Source organism: Neodiprion virginianus, chromosome 5 (assembly GCF_021901495.1).
Source record: "Neodiprion virginianus isolate iyNeoVirg1 chromosome 5, iyNeoVirg1.1, whole genome shotgun sequence".
NCBI classification, from domain to species: domain Eukaryota; kingdom Metazoa; phylum Arthropoda; class Insecta; order Hymenoptera; family Diprionidae; genus Neodiprion; species Neodiprion virginianus.
In genome coordinates this window covers 6,352,284-6,377,503 of record NC_060881.1, presented here as the reverse complement: position 1 = coordinate 6,377,503, position 25,220 = coordinate 6,352,284, and the positions used below count along the sequence as shown (strand labels likewise).

Genomic DNA, 25,220 nt, shown 5'->3' with positions numbered 1-25,220 from the left:
TGGATTCGGGAAACGATTCGGCTTCGATCAAAAGTTCGTTAAACACAAATTGCGTATTTCGTAGTATTGCGCTTCGAATTTACCCACCGTTTCGCATCCCACCCGCTAAACCCATCCGTCGCTTTTGATTTGTGCTTATAATACACCGTCCCGGTTTAATCGGTTTTCGATAACTCACTTCTCTTGTAGGCTTTCACTCGAACGGAGTGGAGAACAAACGAACGTTTCAACGGCTCTGTGATAAGGTGGATGAAATAATACCGTGAAATAAAAATCGACGGGCGTCGCGACGTCTCAAACCTGAAACCCAACACCGCGGGTTCCACGTGGAGTACCAAGTGCGTTTATGGCGGTCCACTTTGTTCGCCATCCCGATTTCATCGAGTGTAAATAAAGTTTCTGGGGACAGGAACACTCGGTGGTTCAATCGAAGAGAATAATATCGGGTTAGGAACTTTGAAAATCGTACCGAGAAATATCGAGCTTTGCAGATAATTCGTCGTTAAAGATTGTTAGAATCGTTGAAATTTTCATCGGGGATTGTAAAATTCAATTTATCGTCGCGCAATCGCCAGCTTTAATCACAATTGTTTCAACATTCGAGACACTTTGTTTGAAATATGTAATTAATGTGACTCTACACATTTCTCGTTGGAATTACAGTTGCGGTAACATCGTTAGGCCACGGAAAGGGTGCGGCTGCAGGACAATGTTTAACCAAATTATATCCGATCCTGTTTCCCTGCGCAAATTTCACTTTCGTGAGAAAGCGTACCGGTGTCCGATAATTAAATTAACAATATAAAAAATAAAAATGGACAAAACAATTGACCGCAAAGGAGAAAAAAATATGAATTATAATTCCGTCGACGGATTATGTGAACGTCAGGTTATATTTACGAATTTTTTCTCAGTACCGGAGATACGTCGTCGTGTTTTAATACGTGTACAGAGAGAATCATGTTATCTGTCGATCTTTCTGCGGTTGTATTTAGGAAAATCGAAAATCATGATACTTGTTTAGAGCGTTTCGTAAAGTTTTATTCTCGAAAAAGTCGTGCGTCAAATGTATATATTAAGTGGTAGAGAAATGGCATTAGAAAGCTTAACGTTAAGTCAATAATTACGTATATTGTATATTTATATTATATGAATATTTATATAACTATAGTCTATTACTTAAATTTTTCGTACATGTACCTTAGCAGTTTGAATCGACGTTCGTAAATTTACACAATAATTTATAAACGTTTTCATTGTAGGTATTACAACAGATGTACAATTCAATTCAAGAAATGGTTACGAGATAATTAATTTTCTATTACTTTGAGTGTAATGCCATCTATATTATATAATAAGTAATGTATAAGTACGAAGGTGAGACGTACGTGTCATAATACACCAGTATTCATATACTACTATATTGTATAGAAAATCTCCGTGAGAAGCCTATTCCTATAATAATAATAATAATAATAATAACAATAATAATAATAATAATATTCTACGATACTGATGGATAATAAATTACTTCACTCAATTAATTTCCGAGAAATAATCGAATATTCATTATTCGTAAAGCAATGTTCGTTTCGATTAACGGGAAAATAATTTCAGCTTTACTTAAGTCGGTATAAATTAACCACAAAGCTTTGGGATGTTTTGTTAAATTTTGGAATGTTCACTCTCGAGTTTCGACGGTAAAATTTACGTTTCAAAGAGACGGTTGATAGACTCATATATACATGTACATCGAAAGCTTGAAAACTAGAGAGCAAAGTAATATCGTAGAATTTTTCTTTCAGCTTCTACACGGTATACGAATATTTCGCTGCTATAGAAAGTTATACAATTGTGGGTATGTGCGTGACGGAGAGGATTGTTCGAGTCAAAATTAACTGTTAATAATTTCGCTAAAACTGTAGAGCAGTTTAGAGTATAAATTTTACACACCGAATGGAAGCTTCTTACAGCGCTGGCATATATAAACTATCATAATTAAATAACTGTTGTTTCTAATCTCAATAGACGAACGAAATTTACCTTATTTCTTTAATTGATTTACTTGACGTACTAATTGTAATTACAAATTAAGGTATGCACAGGTACACATTTGAACCTTTTTAAATATTATGTAAAAATGAAAAGAGAAAAGGTTCGTGCATGATGGGTGAATAAATTAAGGAACGAATGGGTTGTGTTCGTAACAGCCAATCGATCGGACCTGAAGCGTGTTGTGTTTTTTTATTCAATTTTTTTTTTTTTTTTTTTTTGGTATCCTCTTTCAACATCGACGAAACAGAAAGGTAATTTCGCCGACGCTCGTGAAAGGCACAACAATTCAATTAAAGACTTTAAAACTGTATACAGATATTACACGTTTACGTATACGTATAGACGTATAATCGAATGCGATGTAATATTGTATAATATATCATACAGTGCGTTGGTAGAGCTAGAATTATTGGAAATGTAAAAGTATACAATGTAATGTACGGTTGCACATGAATCAATATGCGTAAGTGTAACGTGTTCATTGTATAGTCTATGTATAATACACAAAATGCATAATTACGGAATGTCGCGAGGAATGCGTTACACGATGTTAATCAGAGGTACATGTTTACACTAAATTATGCACGATTAGAACAATTTTCATAATGCACGGATGCAATGCGTTGGATTACCTACACGTCGATTAATATCTTCATTGCGTCAATGTTTCAATTTGAATGATTCGGTAGGTATAATTCTAATATCGAGTTTGATTGAATATTTTGAGGATTTGTTTTTTTTATTTTTTTTTTTATTTTGTTCTCCTTCTATTTCTATTTCTTCTACTTTTCTTTTAGTCTCAACTTTTGATGTGAATCAATTTTTCGATCACAGAATTTTTTAACGCCCGATCCTGGCAATATTCGTGGAAATTCTCAAAAACGCTTTCGGAAGTTAAGCGAAACGATGAGTGATGGAAAAAAAATGAATAAATAACTAACAAAAAATTAGTCAGAATCAAGGTACTTATGTGTATATTTCAATCCCTCCGGATCAAGTCATTTGTTTCATGGTCCTTTGATATGATGCGTTTCGAAGCACATTTGACAAAATATAGCATTCGGTGTGTTGACATTTTAGATTACGATTATTATAGGTACATATACCTACATATAATATATACATAGATCGAGTATTACGAAATAGAATTTTCCTTTCTTTTCTTTTTCTTTTTTTTTTTTTCCTATCCAAATTTTATTGATGTTACACTTAGTAAAGTCAGCTGTTTAAAAAAGATATTTCAAGACATTTTTTATACGTTGTAAAACTGTGATCGTTATAGAGTAATAATTTCACTTATCCGTTACATGATACGAGTTAATATCAGCGTTTTTGAAAACTTCACAATATAATCTAGATACAATCAGCGGTTTGTCTTTCTTTTTTTTTTTTGCTCTTTATTATTCAGTTATCTCATACTTTTTTCGTCTGTTTTTTTTTTTTTTAATTTTTGCTTCATATTATACGTTACGTATCTATACATGTAAGATATATTATAAAATTAATTAGTTGGTTCAATATTATAATCATTATACTAGGTCGATTATACCTGGAGAAATTCGATATCAATTATTTAATCGGATATTAAAATGGAATGGTTGTAGTGTTTTTTTAAATTCGCAATTAGTTTTCGTCTAGATTTATATTATTATATACTGTGCCGGCTGGCTATAATTAAAGGCCTAACGATCGCCTAGTTAGTTCAAAGTTTAACGTATGTTTATTTATCGACAGTTCGATATGGGCGTATATAATATATATATATAGGACTCGTGCTTTCTCTTCTAAGAGAATTTATCGCAACGTCGGATGTTTTTTTTTTTTTTTACCAATAAACTTTTTTTTTTAGCAATTGTTAATTACTGATCCGAATTATGCTCCTGAACTTTTGTTATAACCGCAAAGTATCGAATCGTGGCTCTGAGAACACGAGTCCTTTTTTAAGTTATTCATAAACGACTATGGTGCAATTTTTAGTTAATTTTCGCGATTCAAGGAATGTGACAATTTCTAGAAAACATCTTTAACGCGATGTGACAAGAAGAGGGAAAAAATAAAAACCAACGAGAATATTTGAAACCGATTTCCAAGCCACGAAGCGTGATCTAAATTATTCAACAACATTTTCCAGTCCGGATGTCGGCACGTATCGAAATTTTGCCACAAACTGCGGCTATTTATTGAATCTCGTTATTCGCTGTAAGACTAGCGAGAATTCGATAAATATCGCGTCAAGTTAATACACCTATACACAGAATTGCGAGAGTGAAAAACGATGATTATCAATATGCGTATCCGACAAGTGATATAGATATAACTTATAATTGCGCAGGTACTTGTTTTATACGTGACATGTAAATTCGAAAGATACTTACAGTTTTGAGGTAGAGAAAAAATTAAGTATGCTATTATTAACGATAATAACATTATGACGAATTTAATCTTGTTGTTTTTTTTTTGTTTTTTTTTCTTTTATTTATCTTTTTTTTTTTTTATTTCTTGTCTTTTCTTTTTCACTCCCTTAATATCGCGGCAGTTTTACTACACTATAACAGTGAACGTGTGAGATCGTTTATACAACACTAAGGCTTAAAATTTATGACACTACATATATAAACACGCGACGCTTAATTTGTGTCGTTATCAAATGAATGAGTATCCTATCGTATAACAATAATAATAATGATGAATATATATATAGAATATACTTTCCGATGTTTCCGATATCGTTTTAAAGCTTTTACAGCTGACTTAGATTTGCACAAGGGTATAAAATGATAATAACAATAATAGAATTATTGTAGTGAGTATCTTTTATAATTAGCATATTTTTACGTCTCTGTTTTTGGCAATCTCTTTATAATAATTACTTAAAGCTATGGCAGCTAACAAATTATGCGACAATTTGAAAATCTCAATATCAACACGTGATTCACATTTATTATAAAATCCAATTCCAGTATTAATATCAGCCTAATAATTTTCTTCGTCGCTTCTTCCGCCGCATAATTAATTTCATTAATCATTCACGTATTTATTTCTTCTGGTTATTTTGGTCCTTATATGTATGCACACACAGACACACACACACATACATATATATATATATATATGTTGCGGAGCTGCGGATTAGCCCTAATTCATTTCTTATTTTATTGTTAATCTCGTATGTTACTTTCCAATTATTATAACAACGCTTCGCTTTGATCATGGGCCCCGCCGCAGCGTAAAATCATCCGATGAAATTTTTATCACTGTTTTTGATAAACTTCCACTCAATCGTGATGAACTTTGTTAATACCGAAATATCGCCGCCGCGAAAGTAAAGCAATTTGGTACACAAATTTTTATGCAACAAATAAAAAGAAGAAAAAACAATAATTGATGCTCGAGTGGTTTGTTTGTCCGCAAACGGATGTAAAGAAATTACTTTTGTGTCGTACCTACTAATTTCTGGTGAAAAATCAATTGCGTAACTCAGATTCTCCGTTTGTAAAATTAGCGAGGAGAATTTTCATTCGACTTTTTGGAATGCGATTGAATAAAAATTTTACGACATACTTGAGACTGGATCGAATCTTTTTGTTCTCAGTTAAGAAGAACACCGAGAAAATTCATGCAGACTAGAATAAAAACTGACGCTTTTAAAAGACGCATTTTTTTTTTTCTTTTTTGTTTTTTCTTTGTTTTGTCACATTGATCATAATTCGTGCAAAGTTAATTATGTAGAAATTTTTCAACGAATTTCGAGGCTGGAGATCACACGTTATTATAATATTACAATTATACACGTATATTCAATAATTTCGACCATTTATAAAAATATTGACGAAAATTACAATCAACGATGATTTTACCGAATATTTGGCGAGAGTTTGATTCGATTTTTAATTTCTTTGAGTATTCCTCATCTGCGATAGCAAAAGTATCGTCTCGCAATTAGACCGAAGCGACATATATATCATCTAAAAGCTCTGTAATTGGACGATATATACGAAAAGCTCCACGGATCTTACAATGCCGTTATTAATCGTCAACAGCGAAGCGATAATCGCTTCCCGCATTCATTTAACAACTTTGCAATATTATTCCCTACTATTTATGTAAACTATAATATTACGTGCATGGTTATTATGTTATACATATATAAAGAGGTTCGATTTTTGGCTGGAGCAGATGCAGCTGCGTGGTTTTTAATCCGAATAAAAAGTGGTCGACCATTTTCGAACTGAGTCGATACACTTACGATCTTGGAGAATTGAAAAGCGAATCGAATCAGCCGAGCTCAAACGAATCCCCATGATTCGAAATGCATTCGTATGGCATTCAGCATGAATCTGTCAAATCGTTCGAATCAGAAGCTAAGCGAAGAGAGAAAAACCGTACAAAAAAAAAATTATTTCGAGCAACGTTGAATGCACGAATGAATAGCGGATACGAGTGAAACGACATGTATTCACAAGTAATTAAAATGAATCTGAGTAAATTCGAATAACACAAGTTGAGATGTCAATTATTGAGAAAAGGTTTTGCAATTAGTCATAACGTTACAAAATTATTTGAACACTGGTGTTTTTGAATCATGTTCAAGTTCTCATGTTTCTCTGCTTACCTTGTTCACTGTAGAGTTATAGGTACAAGGATATTGGATCAGTGACCGTAGATCGACATATTCAGAGATAACCTGAATATTTTTTTCTTTCAGACGTCTTTAAGGTTGATAAAAATGGATGAAAATAAATTTGTGTAAATACGTTCTCACGGATGTTCGTCAACGTTCACAATTCCGTCTCGCAACAATGTCATATCGTGAAATTTCACGTTTTTTGTTCAGAGAATCGCGCGATACAAGACCAGAAGGATTAAAATCGTATCAAAACTACCATGAAGTAGATTCATTTTGAAGGTTCTAATTTCAAACACTATATTCTCAAACTGTTCATACATTTCACAGTTTCCGTTATTCAAACTTGCTCAGATCAAATTCGCCATCATTGGCCCAAACAGCATTGTTGTAGATTATTCAAACGGTTATTCATCACGCCCAACGAGCTTTCTAAAACCTTTCAAACCGATCCCGACCCCAGTTTTTCACGCGACCAAAAAAGTCTCAACTGCAGCCTCTAAAAAGAAATATATACCCAATACGAAAACGGCTGCAGTAAGTAGGTATAACCAACAATGATAAACACACGGGATACTCGACAAGTGTTCGACGTAGTTAGTACAGGCATTGATATCGACGAGGTATGTATGAAGTAGAAAAAAAAAGAAGAACAAAAACAAAAAAACTGCCGCATAAAACCATCCCCGATAACGGGTACCTGCAAGCACCCCCCCCCCTTACAACAATCGCAAAATCCGATCAATTCAGATCCTTGAGACGTGAACGTAAAGCGGCCTGTGAGCCTGAGGATGGTTTCCATTGAGGTTGCAGAACGTAGCGTCAGGGTGTATGAGCTCTCTGGTATCGCACGGCGAGCCCGGACTGAGGCTGGGGGTCGTCGACGTCTCGATCCTGTCGTTGTTTCCATCCTCCTCGGTTATCTGCTCGAGAAGATGCGCCGGTTGCGGTTGAGGATCGGCCGCGGATGCCGGTGGCGGCGAGTACGCGGGTGGTGGGCTTCGCGGAGGCGATCCGTCGACGTTGGGCTCCGTCTCGTCGACGGAGAGGGTGCCGGAGGAGACGACGGCCTTGAGCTGCTTGGCGCGCCTCGCGTGTCGAGTGGTAAGGCCGCCGGTCTCGACGTCGCGTTCCAAACGGTGTCCGGACCTCGACCTTGTCAGCTGCCGCTGGACGTACTCCTCCAGGTCGTCCTCCTCCTTCTTCGCTATCACCTTGTTCAATACGATCAGGAAGATGCCCATCACCGAGGCGAATATCCCCGTCGCCACTAGCTCGTTCCACCAACCGCCGCTCGATTTCGAACTCCAGCTGGCCATGTCGCCCGGCAGTAGGCCGCTGGCCAAGAGGAAGGCCCCGAGGACCAGGAAGACGACACCGATGTGGAGCATGCCCACGGACGTCACCACCTTCGAGTCGAGCACCCCCTCCCCCGCGGCTCGGTGAACCTGGGCCGCGTGGTGGTGACGGGGGTGGTGGTCCAGCGAGCCGGTCGATGCTCTCGGTGACGTCAAACCGCTCTCGCCGCTCTGGGCGCTGTAACGGCGCTCGCGGGCGCGACGCTGCTCGTCCCGACGCTTGCGCTGACGCTTGATCGCCAGCGCCGAGTGCAAGCCCACCGTGTACATCCTGCAACACCGGAAACACAACCGTCAGATTCAAATTCGAGATCTATGTCGTCTCTGATTTGGGTCTCGTCTTTGCTAATTCGTTTCATTTCATTCTTTCGATTTTTCTCGTCACTCTCTGATTCTACTTTGCATCTATTCTCGTTATTTTTTTTTTTTTCTTTTTTTTTACTTTTTTTTTTTTTTTATTCTGGACTATATACACGTATCAGGCAGTTAGTTTTTACGCCTTGATCGTCAGACCGATAGTTACAGGATGCACGCTGCAGGTCTCGCTGTGTTATATCGTATCGGCGATTTTATACATATATCTATGTATTTATATACATATAGGTGTATATGAAGTTATACTCTACGGCACATACACACAATACGCGATCATGCACGCTGGTATTATTTTTACGTATAACATGTTAAGCGTCTTAGAGATAGCAACGATTCGCATGGCTGGTCTAGACTGGAATAATGATTTTCTTAAAATTAATGCACAGAAATAAGGATAAAGCTAAATTGTGGAAGTATTATTAACTCAAAATGGCTTTGAAAGTCGTTAATTTGTTCGATTTTATTCCGTGACAATATTATTGTCCGGAATAATGTAACTTTTTAGGCAGAACTTTTTCCACTTCTCGAAATCAAGATCTGCGGTACAATTTCGTGAAAAAAGTGCCTCCTTGTTTGCAGAATTTAAGGAAATAGTCTACTGTACAAAATCAGTCACCGCAGAGAGCAAAATCCATTAGATTTTTAACCACATTCAAACGATATAAAATGAAAATTTACTTTACAATTTTTTTATTCCCCCATTTCATTTTAGGAAACTCATCGTTTACCTCGATTTGATAAATACTCAAGGTGCGGTTATCTCGTGATAAAATGATCGCAAAAGCGTCGAGTTTTAACTCGCTAATATTCATAAGCACATTTAATTTCCGACTAAAAGTAAAAAGCACCGTTAAATTGTCATCGCGTCGTTACTTTTAAAGAAAATTAAAACCCTAGTGAATTAACCTGAGGATGATACTATGGCCGAGTACTACAGCAAACGTACAGAAATTTTCATTCACTTTCGTACTTAATTCAGCCAACTTGAAAGAGATTTCTTCTGAACTCTCCGAGCCAGAGAGCGATTCACGTATATACAATACACGGACATATGTATCAGGTATACAAGTGGTTGGAATTTTTAATCATTTCAAGATCCCTTGAAGCCAGTTTATTTCAAGTGAGAATGGCTAGTGATTTTTCGCTTTCCGAAGCTTTCCAGCTCTTGATAATGCAAAAAGCCGGCATTTCAGAATGGAACGAAATTAAAGGAACAGTATTGTGAAAAATCGTCTCTCCAATAAAAACTATACGATGTCTCATTGAATATTCTTTTTTTCGAACCACATAAAAAAATTGAGGATCATCGGAAGTGAGATCGGACCAGAAGTTTAACAAGGAATTTGGCTGAAACAACAGTGATTTGTTCGTTTCTGGTTTTATCACCGGCATCGTTATTTTTTATAATAATAAAAAAAACCGCGAATGAACAATCCGTGTTTCATCTGTTCATCCGAAACTCGTACATGTACCACTTCCTCCCGCGAAGTTTAACAGAAGGCAAAAGCTCCGAAGTCTTTCATTTGGTTATATCCACTCTTGTGGAATTCCAAGAATTATCTCTAGCGCGTATCGGCAAATGCACACGTACAAAAGTTACTCGCTTGATCTACTCTGGTTGACGCGGAGTTGAAACAACCCCGAAGGGTTTCACAGTTACGCCATGCGTCTAGCCGGCTGATGATTAATATCGTTACAGCTCGGGAGTTCCATTGTACACAACACGGTGAATAAACGGAAAATTATCATCTCGATCCCGCCGGCGGCTAATCGCGGGGCGCGAGCAGGAATTAGCTTTGCAAAATCGAGGCGGGATTGAAATTCCGAATTTGAAAAGTTCCGAAAGCCTCGATTTCCGAGTTTTTCGCGGCGAAAGTTGAAGTAAAGAAATCGAACTTTTACGAAACATCAAAGTTTCGAACGGTCCGAAGCCTGACGCTCAAAGTTCCGAAAGTGCGAAAATGAGATAGTTGAAAAATCTGAAACGTCGAAATTCCGAAAGATCCGAGATTTTCAGTTCTGTGAATTTTCCGACTCGAGGAAATTTTACCACTTTGATCTTTCTCTTGCATTTTCGATATTTTTCATTCCGATTTTCGGTTTTTCTGATTTTTTACACCCACTTATTGAGTAAACTACGCTTTGTAAGTTATATTTTCATTTTCGAAATTTTACTCTGCGGGAACTTTGCTCAATTGTAACTTGAATTTTTGAAATCTTGCATCGTCGTGTTTCCGATCAAACGATACTTTGTTGTCTCTTCAAAGTTTGATTCATCACCTCAACTTTCACCACCAAGTAATTCGAAATCGGGCGCTATCGGAGCTTCAACTCCTCCTCGTAAAATCGCTTCCATCCCTGTTTCGCTCCTTATTTCGCGTCAAGCATCATGACAAACGAGTTGGTATTGAAGCTGCGTCTTCCGCTGACGGATCGATCGCCTTCTCGGAAAATTGGAATTTTTACCAACTTCCGGTTCAGATATCATGTATTATAGCCCCCTTCATCGGAGCTTACAAATATTATACATGTCACGTGCTTCGTGAATGTCATTTGCCAGCTCACTCAAGTCGACGGAGAAATATTAAAGGTACGTCGTGAAATCATAGCTAACAATAAGTGATCAAACGATCACCTGTCTTTTTGCGTTTAGCTTTAGAATGTGAAACGGAACTCGCAAAGCTTGAAACCTTCCAACTTTTGTCTGGAGAAAGATGCCGAGCTTCCGGCGACGATGACTTCAATCAAGGCAATCGGCGCAGCTTAAGGCTCTCTAAACCGACGACGCGAAACGTGCCGAAGCTTGAATACTTTCGATATAAATTTTGATGTATCGTCGACTCGGTGTTCATACCTTCAAACCGTTAGAAATCACGTCTCGTCTCGAGTTTCAAATAATTTTTATAGACCGTAGAGAAGTTGAAATCCGATTAAAATACGTTGGAAAAATTAACGATTGAAATATCTTGGGTAAGAATTAATTGTAACGATTAAAACTGCATGTTGTACTGTGAACCATGGGAACTGATGGGAAAGAAAAGTGAATTTTCGAAATTGATGGAACAATTGCACAGGGAGTAAAAACGATACCGTGTATAAAGAAAAACGGCGCGTATTATATTCACCTTTGGAATAATCAAAGGTCCGGTGAAACGAAAGCTGGAAAGTTTCCTGAAAAATATTTCGGTAAAGAAGAAAAGGAAAAGCTGACTGCTTCGTTCAATTTGCCGGCTTTTATTTCTACCTTTTTTGCCACGGACTCGTAACGAGCAGACTCTGGAAGATTGAAAATCTCGATTACAGTGCGCCCGAGTGATTTCATACAACATAACAAAGTCACCCGGTTTCGAGGCAAGGCTGGACAGCAGGTGGCAACTGTTTAAATTCGGGGGATACAGAATCGACTAAAGGGGCTACTTTTAAACGAATCTCGCATGCGATCTCAGCGTAAAGACTCGCTTCCGCTTGATTTTAAACCTGCGGTAGCCGAGCAGCCCCCAAAATTATACGGATCACGATATTCGCCCGACTGTGCAGACCGAAATCTGAAAAAATTTTACACGCTTCCACTTTTTAAGGGTGGCCGTTACCCTTTCGTGCTCGACTTTTAAGTCAGGCTTCGATACTTGCTACTGACACGGAAAGCTCCGTGAATAACCAACGTTTACGTTTATGATAATCATTTCGAGGTTTGAAATTTGAAAAATGGTCTGTTGTTGGCTGAGTTATTACACTTTCTGAATCTCGACGAGACTCGACTTTTCACCTCATATCTTCGAAACTAAAAATTCTTATTTCGACACGGTACATTTATCGTGATTTTATCAAATTTTAGCACGTCGTTTATTTATAACTCGCGAAGTTTAGTTCGCGTGCGAATGATTTTATTCCATGAAAAAACTAGGCGCTAGAATCAAATGCATAATAAATTTCATCAAATTTTTACGTGTGAGAACGATCTGGAAGTTATCGTGCGAAACTTGTTGGGAAACATTGTTTAAAGTTTGTTGAAGAGCTGTAGTTCTCTTTAAAAATGTCCAAGTTTGTTGAAAAATAATTGTTGGTTATTCACGAACCCTTTCGTAGTAAAAGCAGCCATTCAAAGTTGACTTAAAAATGAGGCGCAAAGGCCTCCGTTTTATAATCGCATTTACAATACCTGGTCAATCCTTAAACCGGCACAATAAAATAAGGCTGATGTTGGTAAGGCTATTGTAATAATTAACGTTTCGTACAATCGTTATTTTACAATTGCAGGAGCGTCTAAAATTCAGTAAATCATAACAAGGCAAAACGTATTTACATTTTGAAAACTTGACTACTTCAAACTCACTATAAACTTGAAAAATAGTAATTCTTCTCTCTGATATTTCGTCACCTTAACGTTACTGTAACTTCAGCCTCGTACAATAAAATCATTTGTCACAAAATGATGCAAAGCTGAACATCGTACAGATATTTTTAGTGGAAATTGACTGCGAATATTGAAGATCTTTGACAGGAGGAGGAAGAAAGAGACAGAGAGAGAGAGAGAGAGAGAGAGAGAGATGAACACGAAATGACGCATGGAAATTTGATAAGCTCGGTTACTCTCGGTGCTGAATATTCTACGCAACGTAAATTTGCGAGGTCGGCAATTGTTGAGAGAATTAGGGCTTCGCCGAAGGGCTGAATTTCTGTGAGCATTGTAAATACAGTGCTGAATTGAATTCCCCCATCCATTCTGGATTTCTTCGGACGTGAGCGGAAAAGATTTTCGTACCACTTGGGTAATATAGGTGGGGTAGATGTATCATCACACCAATTTGGTACGAATGGTGGATGCGATTAATTTCCCTGCAAATAAATCTGCCCGTTAATGTCGTTCGGGCTTGCATAATATACGAGATTATAGGAACGAAAATCGCTTGGCAAACGAGATTGTAATTTGTTCCGTAATCGTTCGTTGGTTCCTTTGATTCTCGCCGAAATTTCAAGTCACGTGCTGCATGGTCAGTTTTAACTTCTAAGGCTTGTGGAAATGTGTCAGGCACGGGTAGAAAATTATTACCATCATTAGAAAGAGTAGAATTTGGATTGTAAACAGTAAATTTCTCAAGTCAACAGGGTTCAATTTTATTGGAATAATTTCCACTTGAGGTGTAAAGTAATAATAACAATAATAAACAGACGTCGCAATTTGTTTCGAGTAAAAAAAAATTCAAGTTTTTAATAATCTTAGAAAATTCACTCGCTGGAGAGGCAGTGAGAAAAATAATACATCAATATATATTCAAAATCTAACTTTTTTTAGTTTCAATTTCAGAGGTTTAAATTTTTATCCATCCTTATCGGGCACGTCTTTTCATAAAATTGAACTTGATCGACGATAATCGGAGCTTTCAATCCTCTATTCTATAAGTTTCTTTCGTTTTTCGTGCATTCTGAAATGAAAAATGTTGTTTGTGCACGGTTGGAAATGAAGAGTATCGGCAAAAGCGTATATCGCGTTCAACTTCAACGTCGTGACGTGTTGCAGTCCGGCCATTAGATATACTCAAGGGTCATAAAATTCTCCCGGCTCTCGGCGTTTTCGAAGAAACGGAGAAAACTTTTACATCGAGCTTCACGTAACGACAAGCCTCTCAAATTTATTCCAACGTCTGAGTTTCGCTATATATTAAATTTTTTTCCTCATTACGCGGAGAAATACCGATCGGTTTACCGACGACTTTCGCTCACTTGTCCCATTTCAATGTGATCAGGAGGGTCTAACAAGCCGGGAATCGTTCCTGATTTTTCTCCCAGGATCGATAAAAACGGAGCAAGAAAAAATTGATAAAACGTTGTTTTATTCCAGGGAACGTGCCTCGTCACTGTTTGCTCCATCTTTTTATTTTCTCTTACAGGTGAATGGAATTTTCCGAGGCCTGAACAACCCTCTCGGATATTTATAGGATGATATCATAGACCAGCGATTCCCAGGGTGGAAACTTTCATCCAGTGGCTACTCATCCAGGCTAAGAGAACAAAAGCTCGCCGGCATTGTAAGATGAACAATTTCGCGGTGACTCTGCACGCGCTGAGAGGATGTGGAAATTAAAAGGGAGGGAATTTTCCAGCTCTGCTGAGTAAGTACCCGGCTTGTTGGAGCCACGAGTGCCGATCGAGGCTTCTTTTACGCGGCAAGATGGCCGCCTGTTCTCTTACGAAGCTTGAACTCGAGTGAACTTTTGTCCGGAGTGTGTGCTTTTGAGTTATAAATCCAAACTTCAACCATCCCAAACGCACAAGGCGTTTGAAAAACCTCAATGCAGACGTGACTGAAACGGTCTGAGTATGGCGTTGAATAAACGTACATGAATGTAGTCGATACGGAAATTCTATAAGAGAGTCTGATGATTGATTGTCTGCTCACCGGAAGTAGGTACCTCAAAGTGGATGAATTTCAATTTTTACTTTTTCCAATTTCGTTTCAATTTTCATCGCTGGCTGCGTAAGATTTTCACAACAAAAAAACTTTTCATTTCTATGATATTTTAGATCGTATGGATTATATTTTGACGACAGAGGCCGCAGTCAATGATTCGTCTGTTTTCGTCAAAATGGGTTTTGACAAATTTTCTACGAGTCGTTTATAACGCCTCAACGCGAAGCGTCGGTCATACGGTATAAAATATCGAAGAAAAATCCGTAGCCTGTACTATTATTTTTACTTCATTCGTTATTCCAACGTTTTTCATTATTCGAATGTGCGTTAATTCTATTTTTTTTTACAATGAAAAGGGAAGCCTGCAGATTTCCAAAACTCGATATTTCAAATCCCTTTTCAGTCTCGGGAAAACTGGAGACAACAAGCTTCAACAACAAGATCCAAAATCAAAGTGTATTTTATATTTTTATAATGATTCTATTCTACGACGATGCATGAACAACTTTTGCCACTAATTGCGACAGTCTGAAAATTTCTCGGCTTGTCTTTCTCTTCTCTGAAGGGTTCTTGAGTTACGGATTAGCCACAGGCTCATTCTTGCCCGATACTCGACAACGTTCACTTTCAAGAGAGCCTACATGTACGGTTGCTTATCGACACTGGAACTATATTTTTCGATTGTGGTAAAAAAATTAAAAACTAGTCAAGGACCGAGCGGTAACCGGAACTAACAAATTTCTCTCAGTGTACGATCGGACGCAATTTATTTTCGGCAAAGAAAAAAGAAAAAAGAAAAATTTTTCCACAGTAATCCACACCTCCCGCAATATATTGTTGTCGATTTTCACACTTGGTAAAATCTGACCCGAGCAGTATTCGGGCAACGTGTCGCGTTATCAGCAGCCCGTAAACCCTCGGGGTGAAAATATCGCGGACCGGAAATGAGGAAGTGGGATCAGACCTTTCGGGGATAAGGGCTTAAAGGTGCGACTCTGTATACGAACGAGACGTATAAAATAAGGCGTTTTATCCGCGATATGACGCGGTATGAAATGTAGGCCGCATCTAGCTGCCGGTGCGGAGGTTTGCTACCCGGATAAGATGGGTATCTCGAAGCAGCCTTCGTTGTGCTTCGCAGATACCGCCGTCATTGGCCGGCAGACGTTGTTCATTTGCGGCAGTCCCTGAACGACGATGCGGGAGAAACTTCAATTCGAATCGGGGTCCCGTTCACTCGTACGGATACCTTGTTCAAATACCTTGGCAAAAACTCGGGCATTGTTCGCCAGTCGTTTCGTTCCGATAACAGAAGTACGTTACCTTGCAGTTCCGTTTCTTGCTGTCTTTCGCACTTTCTTTATCTCCCGCTCTGGCCATCGATTTGTTTTTACAACGGTTCACCTTCTTATTCTCATCCCGTTTTTGTATGTATGGAAAATTTCATGCTAACCCGACCATTTTTGATTTTGTTTTAAATTTAATCTGCAATTAATCCAACTCCGGAACAGTAGCCTGAATTTTGTTTAGATTTTTCATTCGAATGCACGACTATTTACAAATATGGAAAATGATCTTTTTTTAAAATTCTCGAAAAGTTCTCAGAGACTATATTTTCTATGTTCCATTATCGAGTGATTTTTGTCTATTATTCTCGCACGTTCAACTTTTCTTTATCGACTTTGTAGTGAAATCGTTGAACAGTTGATTAAAAAATTTCAAAAAAATCAGGGTAGTTGGACGGTTGGGAAAATTGAAGAAAAATTATTGAACAAATTGAAAAATGGCGAGGGTCAGGCGTTGGTTGAGTCGGCACGGAATTCCCCGTATATGTATCTATACCTATCATACGTGAGCCGTTGCTATACCGACCGGGAAAAAATAAGGGAATGAGAATTATTTTTCCCCCTCGATTACCTACACTGTGAGTAGGAAAGCATCGGGGAGGGTAATAATTCGAGATATATGTATGTATGTATATATATATATACGGTGTTGCGGGATTGGAGCATTGCGTAACGTACGTGTATTGAATAAGCTGACGCGTGAGGAAAACTTTTCTTCCAATACGGCGCAAATCGGAAGCATCGATATTTCATGTAGGTACGGATGGATCTACGGTCGCGCAGTTTGGCGAAGTGTGAAAATCGAGTCGAAGCTCGGAGCTTATAAACCGGGCGGTGAATTGAGACGAAAAACGCGAGGCGGTCAATCGTCCGGAAATCGAATAACGAGTCTCTTAAGTTCCGAGTTTGAGATTTCCGCAGGTTGATTGCTACGTGAAAAACGCCAAGGTGGCGTGTCTTCGCGTGTTTTTTTAATCGGAACTCGATCGAGGCAGCGCGGTGTTTCCGGAAACTGATCACGGATCTTTGATTCTTTCGCGAAATCGTCGAAACTGAGTTTTCTCGACGTTGTGAAATTCGGGGAGTTTAAACTTTGCCAAGATTTGGAACTTGAATACCTGCTTTAGAGGAAAGAAACGAAAAATTTACGGAGGAGAATTCAAACACCGAGTTTTTGTCGTCTTGATCTCCATTTATTCCCTCGCGAAACGGATTCCTAAAATGTTGCAGATGCGTTTCATAAAACGCACCTCGAGTTCGGGAAACTTGACGTTTTTTGAGGAGCACGCGATGAACGTGAAAATGCGCGCGTTAAAAGCACAAATACCGTAGAACGTTTTGACCGTCAAGAGACGTGTTTCGCTGCATTTGCGGAAAGAACTTTAACTTTAAAAGTGTAAAAGTTGCACCGAGGGTTTAAAACGAGATATCAAATATGCATAGCTTACACATTAGAGCTGATTATTTTTTACAAGCTGAGCTGAATTCTCGAGGCATGTATAATGCATATGCCGCGTAAAAAATTACCCTTCAGGCTTTCGTCACGATCTTTTTTTAAAGCGGACTAGGCATCGAAAAATGTCGTATTTTTCCGTTTTTTCTTCTTTTTTTTTTTTTTCGTTTTCTTTTACTACAATCTTTTCCAAACATTTTGGCTTTGACGGATGAAGATGGAGTAAAAATTCAATTTGCCTTTATAATCTACTGAGAAAACGTACGCTATTTTTGTTATTTCTAAGTTGTTTGCCACATTTTTGTCGATGAAAATTAGTGGTACAGGTGAAGAAAATTACTAACAATAAAGTAAGATATTGACGTTGAAGACAATAGTATTAAAGTAATATTTACATGCGGTTTTTTGTAAACAATATTTGCGTATTAGTTTTTCCACGCCAACTCAAAAGCGTTTTAAGATATCGTCTTGATTTTTTTTCTTTAACGAAGATATCAACTTTCTCTAGAAAGTAAACCGACAACTATGTACAGAAATAATCTCATTATCGCTGTTATTATGACAAATGTTATCCATTTTTCGATGCTTATCAAATCTTAGCCGCCATTTTTTTCATTTTTGTATTTTTTCAAAAAATTTTGGTTCAGTCTGTAGAGGAACATCCTACGCAGAAAATGACACTTGGAAATTGTCGAAAACTGTAACTCTGTTCACTCGGAATCGTGGCAATAAGGAAGCAGCGCATAAAATACGTGGTATTTTTTATCCGCCCATATCTCCCTTAAATATTTATATTTTTGAAACTCTAACCACTGAATTTAATAGCCAAAACTCCAATAAAAACGTTGTAAAAAAGAAAATGTCTGTACGTTGTTTCGGTTCTTCACAAATACCATTTGAATTTTATCCCAGTTTTGGCCTATTTTCGCTGCCTGCTTTCCTTAGCCTTAAACCCTTCGCATATATATTATTTCGTCGCGAAGAGTCTCGCCTAGTCAACTTTAAAACATATTTCCCAACTCGCGTATCCGTTTCCAGATTTCCGGATGCCGGAGGTGCTGAATCAATTTTATATCCTAAAATTCTCTGAAATATCGCGTAAATTTTTTGGAGCCGAAAATTTGACGACTCCCGCTCGATTTTGCCGCATAAGAATGCCATATAATGCTAATGACGCCTTGATCAACTTTCAGCGTAAGTTAATACTCGCCGAGTCACTCAAACCAACGTCCAATAAAACCCGTCTTTATCCCGCGGCCAGAGAAGGGAGTATAATTCTAGCAATAAATGGAACACGAAGGAATTCGCAGCCTCGACGACGCCGTCGTCAGACTAGAACGGCGCCTCTGGAGCTTTGAGCTTGCAACGACTTCTCGGTCAGCGGGCGATTCCCGACGCGCGTTTCGAACCAATTAACAAAATTAAATTACTCTAGAAGGGGAATTAAGAGGAACTCGGTTGACACAAAATCCCAGATCCTGGATTATAAAATTTCACCCTTATTTTAATTATGCGAAAAAATTTACGAGTGTTCACGCGTTACCGGAAAATCACTCCCCGAGGTTTAGTCTAAAATATTTATCCTCGATCCGCCAAATTGGCAAAAGTCGATCGCGTTCCATTTTTCGCAGACAAATCGTCACCGGACTAACTTAATCCGGTTAATTAAGTTGATCTTTTATTGCTTCATCAAATGGGATCCGAATTTCTTATCCTTGGCGTACAAATAACGTCGAGCTTTGATTGAATCGATAGAACTTCACCCGCCTGTAAATATAACTTTTCTAACAAAAACGTCTGAAATTATCCGAAAAATTATTCCTGCGCGACTTCGCTCATCCAAAATCAGGTAACGTCATATTTACTCGTCAGGTTCTTTTCTGCGCCTTATATGTGTGTTATGTGATCAAGTAACGTAGGGTTTAATGTTTCACCGTAGCAATTGCGAGTTTCTTTGCTTACTCCCTTCGCGCTAAGTGCGAACAAAGTGTGAACAAACGTCTGGAGGCGTTTTCACAGAAACTACAGCGACAAGCGTTGAACAAAAATCGGTCGATCGATAGATACAAAGGCGGTAAATTTCGTATTTGTAGTTTCAATCACGCGAACAAAGCGTCTGCAAGTATATACCGTGGGAACAACTCTCCCGATTCCTAGTCATTTTTTACTTCTGATAATTATTGAGAAATATGACACGCGTTTACGTGGGACGATAAGTCGAGTTGTTTGCTGTTATGTAACAATGTGGGAGGGAAAAAACCGCCAATTAACCCTTTGAGTCACACACAATTGTGCTAAGTTAACTTTTATGACAATATAATATGCTGTGATTCTTGGGGTTGCTGGTTACGAATTTGAAATCAGATTTTCAGAAATTCAAGATGGCGGATGTAATATAGTGAACAAAAATTTTTAATTTGTTCGAATACGGTCAAAAAAACTCTACGCAGGGGATTTCGGGATCGTTGATCGGATTCGCCGTACTGAATTTTAAAAATCTGATTTCAGATTCGTAATCAGCGACCTTCAAAAACACCTGGACACGGTTTTTTCTCCCGATTGGATCGAATTTGAAATTTTTATGCACCATATCCGATCCACCATCTTGAATTTTTTAAATCCTATTTCAGATTCGTAATCAGCTACCCCAAAGACTTATAATTTATGCAAAACATGCATATGGAATGAATTATTCCTTCAATTTTGACGAGTCTTTTCAATCAATTTGTTTCTAACAATAATAATTTACGCTATATCGCAATAATTATTCTCGAGTATTAAAAACGTATCAGTACACTATCAGATATCAAAAAAAGTCGCAAAGAAATATGTTTTCAAAGATCTCAAAATATTAGAAATATATAGAAAATGTATCGCAGTTACAGTTCTGGCTGATACATAATTCCGAATTTCCGACCCTCTCGCAGTCTTGTAGCTGACATCAATAAAACAAGACACTCTCTTTCGCCGCGTTGAGCACTTTCTCCGAAAATTCTTCTCCTTTCGAACACTGACAATTACCTACGAATCGATTCTTCAGTCCATCCCAGCAAAGGTCTTCCATCAGAATACAATTTTTGCTCGTCACGATGTAGATACAATCCGGTTCTTTGGATCTAATTTAACCATTTCCGCGGTCATTCGCGTTTCTTATAAGATATTTCCTCGTCACAGAGATATTATACAAGCAAACATTCGTTAAACGTACATACATGGAGGACTATTAGCAGTAGTAGTAGTAGTAGTAGTAGATTTATTGCTTAATTTTCCTGTGAATTTTTGCAACAGAGTTACATTTTTTTCTCCATATCTACTTCACGAATTTCGGTGCAGGTTTTTATAGACTTTCAAATTTCTTTATCAGTATTTGTACCTACCTATCGTCTAGGATTAATTTGAAAAATGTTGACAATAATTTTACCCGTGCGTAATTACCACGTTCAACGATATAAAACAACTTAATATAATCGTCCTAGTTCGAAGGAAGACTGTATAGAGTTACTCCTCCGACTTCTATAAAATTGTCAACAAATTAATTTCTGCATCATTCTATGTCTGGCAGAACATAAATGACAATATTCGCTATCATCTCTAACGATTCTAATTGTATTACAATTCAGTAATCTCAACTGGTCTATCACTCTTAAACCATCCAATGGCATATTAAGAAGAAACTACAATTCCGCTCCTTCCACAACGTCGATTTCTACATAAATTAATAAACAAGAAGCTTAAATACCTCTTTTTCCAATCGCCACTTATTAAACAATCGGTAGACTTCTGTACGTACAATATACGCGGTAAAAATTGATGCGGAGAAAACGTGACGTACGGTTTATAAAAAGTATATCTCGCCGAATTTTCGCCACATATAACGTACAAGGTATACTTATACGAGGTCTTTCGGAATACAATACTCGGTTCGGAGGGTCGGTGCAGGGGTGTGGGGGTTGGGGGAGGATTTCCCTACCCTCGTACCACCCTCACGACCACCAGGAGCCTCGGGAACAACCGTGGCACGACGACCACCACCCTCGCCGGATCAATACACGCCTCCAACGCTGTCTGCAGCTGGTATTTCACCTGGGTTATACCTACACCATACATCCACCATACCGATGCTTTTACATACACGCACGTCTATGTACCAAAGGTTGTGTGTCGCGTTAAGGTGCGCGGGACTTGCCTGTATCGGACCACCAAAGCTCAGGATTACTCGTTCTCTTCTTTCTTCGTTTCCTTTTTTTTTTACTCTCTCTCTATCTCTCTCTCTATACTTATTCCGTCATTTTCCTCGTGCCTTTTCGCCATCTCCTCTTTCTCTCTCTCTCTCTCTATTTTTCCTCTCGCGGCCAGCTTCATTTCTTCCTTTTCTTCTTCATCTCGTTTCTTTCCATTGATCCTCGAGCCAACCGACAGAATTACGAGAAAATTACACGCGTAGGGTGTTTAAACGGCTAAATTGAAGCCGCGTGCTTCTCTTTGGAGGGAAAAAGACGCGGAATTTCCACGAGTTAGTTTATACCACCAACTTTTCTTCTGCGATTCTTCCACATCTCACAGACACGTATGTACTTCGGTTTTTTCACCAGCTCAGTAGTCTGTTTATGACCTGAAGAATTCTTTTTTCTCAGTTTAATTATCTCGTATACAACGTTTATACCTACGTTTATGTTACGTCGACTCTGATAAAAAAGGGGACGACGACATATCAGCGGCGGCCAAGTTTCGATCAAGTTTATTACGTACGATTTAATTAATTGACAGACAGAATACAAATAATTTATATTATATGGAACGAGTGTTGCTATATATCTGAGGTATAAAAATCGTCCAATTATTCACGTGTATAGATATTATACTAGCTTTTCAAATCAGTTTCACAATATAAAATGCATCAACATAAAGCATCGAGTGATTAAAATCGTTGCGATTAATCGAGTATCGTATTGATTTTCTCATCAGAAGAAATATCAACTTTTTTGCAGTCTCGCCTTGTTTTTGATGGAACGGTTGAATTCTGCAAGTTATAATTGACTTGGACGTGGCGGGGAGAAATATTTTTTTCTCTCTTCAACGTCAAGCAATATAAGGATAACAAATTGATTGATGTGATTTCTTAATGAATTCTTTCTCGCGGGTTAGTCGTGGAGAAAACAGGCGCGTGATATTTCGGACAAATTTGAAAATGCGGTGGATTGAGTTTTACGATGTTACGCTATTTTGTCCGTAAAAATATGGCCAATGAACCGTGTCAACAGATTTTTAAGATTGAAACGTTTCATTCCGCTATTATACGGCCGATAAAACTTGTCGAAAAGTATGTGCTTGGTTATAGTCGACGTATCTCCTTGAATATCTGATGTAATAACGATTGCGCCACGGTGTCTCGATTCTGAAGAAACAAAAAAAAAAAAATCAATAAAAAATAGACCTTCGAAGAGAATCCGTTCAAAAATTACGAAATACACCAGCTAATTAATCAACCGTGAAAACTGGAGAAACAATAATAAGGTTTTGGTATTAAGAAACGAAACGGTAAGGTGATCTTTTCAAAGCAAATAATTATACGATAACTACCTACGAAGTTTCTTTATTCAAATGTCTCGGTTTTTCGAAGGATGGAAAAAAGAGAGAAAAGAAAAACATGAAATAAAAACGCCAACACAGGGGCAAAGGGATGTTATTTCACGAAATTTAACTCGTTCGTAACTTAACTTTCGCGTTTTATTTATTTTTTTTTTTCTTTCAAAGCTCGTTTCTTATTACTTTTCATTTGTGGTTACAGTTTTTTTTTTTATCCTTTTTTTTTCACCGAAACTTTAACCCAGACCTGATACGTCTTTTATGGGAAAAAAACGAGCGAGCGAGTCGACCTGCAGCCGGCATGGAAAATATGGCGGAGCTTCGCTAATTTGTTTCAATATTCAGAGCCAGCCGGAGGGATGAAATTTTTCCAACCCTCGAGGTTGGCAGCATCGAAGAGCCCGGCTCACAATTATACCGTATCATCCTCAACCGTGCGGATAATCCGCGGCCGTTCGGCCGCAGTGCTTATCTGTAATCAATCATTTTCTCCACTGCTCGGAAAATTCTGCCGGTCAATTTGCGGTGAGTATGATTGAAACTGACGTCGGCTCTGTTTGTTTTCTGTTTTTTTTTTTTTTTCTTTTTCCTTTTCTCCATCCGAAATTTTTGCGCAACTATAATAAGCCGAGGCAGTGATAAGAAACAAGAAACCGACGGCCAATCCGAAACGTCTGGCAAGTCACTCGGTCTACACGTAATGCGTATCTAGGTGTGTTTGCGTGTGTGTATCTGTACGTATATTTACACTTGCGTACACGTTTGCCGAATATCTATTCAACGCTGATATATTGGCGCTTTGCCACTTCGCCGTTCGTCTTCTGTGATAATTATTGGAACGTCGGACGGTCCGGCAACGGGGGAAAGCGGAGATAGAAAAAAAGTTAAAATTCCCAGTCGAGAGATTACTTCCGGTGACGATCGGCTGATCGACTCCCGGAGTTTTAATTCCGAATCTAATGACATCGGACGGTGATGTTACTTTTTCATGTCGAATGAGCGCGGTGAGTATTTTTTACAGATATATTTCTATTTTCGGTTATTATACAGAATTACGTATGCACGCTTAGAAAGAAATCTATTTGGATAAGAATTTATTGGAAAATATGCTTGCTGAGGTGAATAAAAAATAAATTCATCGTGTTTTACGTACATTTTAATCGATTCGAATAATATTTTCACGCTCTTGCGTTATAAGGAAATTATTTCACAGGGTTCATGTTCGAATGACATTTTTTTTATCTTAAATATGTTGAGAATAATTTTTTTCTCCACGCAGCGTATCGTCAGACTTATATTTTCATTTTTGTCCAGTCATGGATACAAAATGAAACCGATTTAGTAAATAAATCAATTTTATCAGAATCTTTACTCGCGGTAACTCTCAGCGTACTTTCTGTGTATTCTTTATTCTTGCAAAAAGCTTCGGAAACGATTTCAAAACGAAACGAGAAAAAATCCGCGACCGGTATTTCATGCAACGTTTCTTTCGCGCGAGAATTACTAACGAAAATTTTTATCGCCAGACCGGCAATCTCGTCGAACCCGCGCTTTACTATCACCGGAAAGTCGATTCGCTCGGGATCCGGGATCCCTATCGCTTTTCGTATTCGTCGCGTCCCACTTTCGTGCGGAATTTTCTCTGTTCTACGTACGATGTGCGAAATGTACACATACAGGTGTCGATGAAATCGCTCGTTGTGCAGAATATTGCAAAAAACCCAAATCCCAGAAAATCGGGACTTGTATAAGTTTCGATATGTCGTACGAACCAAACTCGAAATATATGCTTTGTAAACTTGGGGATAAAAAAAAATTGATGAATTTATCAAACATGATGATTAATTACAGCGAAAGAATATATTTCGGTTACACTTGATGTGTAACGAACACAGTCTACTGTTTTCGCAATTTTTTTATTTTTGTTATTTCTTGCAGGATCAAATAAGAGTCCTTTAGCTATATTTGGTAAATTCACAAAATCCATTCTCTGTGCATAAACGTGAGATCCGAA

General features: G+C 38.1%; 1 protein-coding gene across 2 annotated transcripts in view; it reads right to left on the bottom strand.

Annotated features, from left to right (window-relative positions):
• Positions 1-2,247: 2,247 nt before the first annotated feature.
• Positions 2,248-25,220, bottom strand: part of LOC124305834 (uncharacterized) — a 35,666-nt gene continuing 12,693 nt past the window's right edge. For both annotated transcript variants that reach the window (XM_046765730.1, XM_046765732.1), the window contains exon 2: positions 2,248-8,308. In XM_046765730.1, coding sequence (XP_046621686.1) covers positions 7,426-8,307 — 882 coding nt within the window. In that variant the 5' untranslated portion in view covers position 8,308 and the 3' untranslated portion in view covers positions 2,248-7,425. The remainder of the gene's footprint in view (positions 8,309-25,220) is intronic.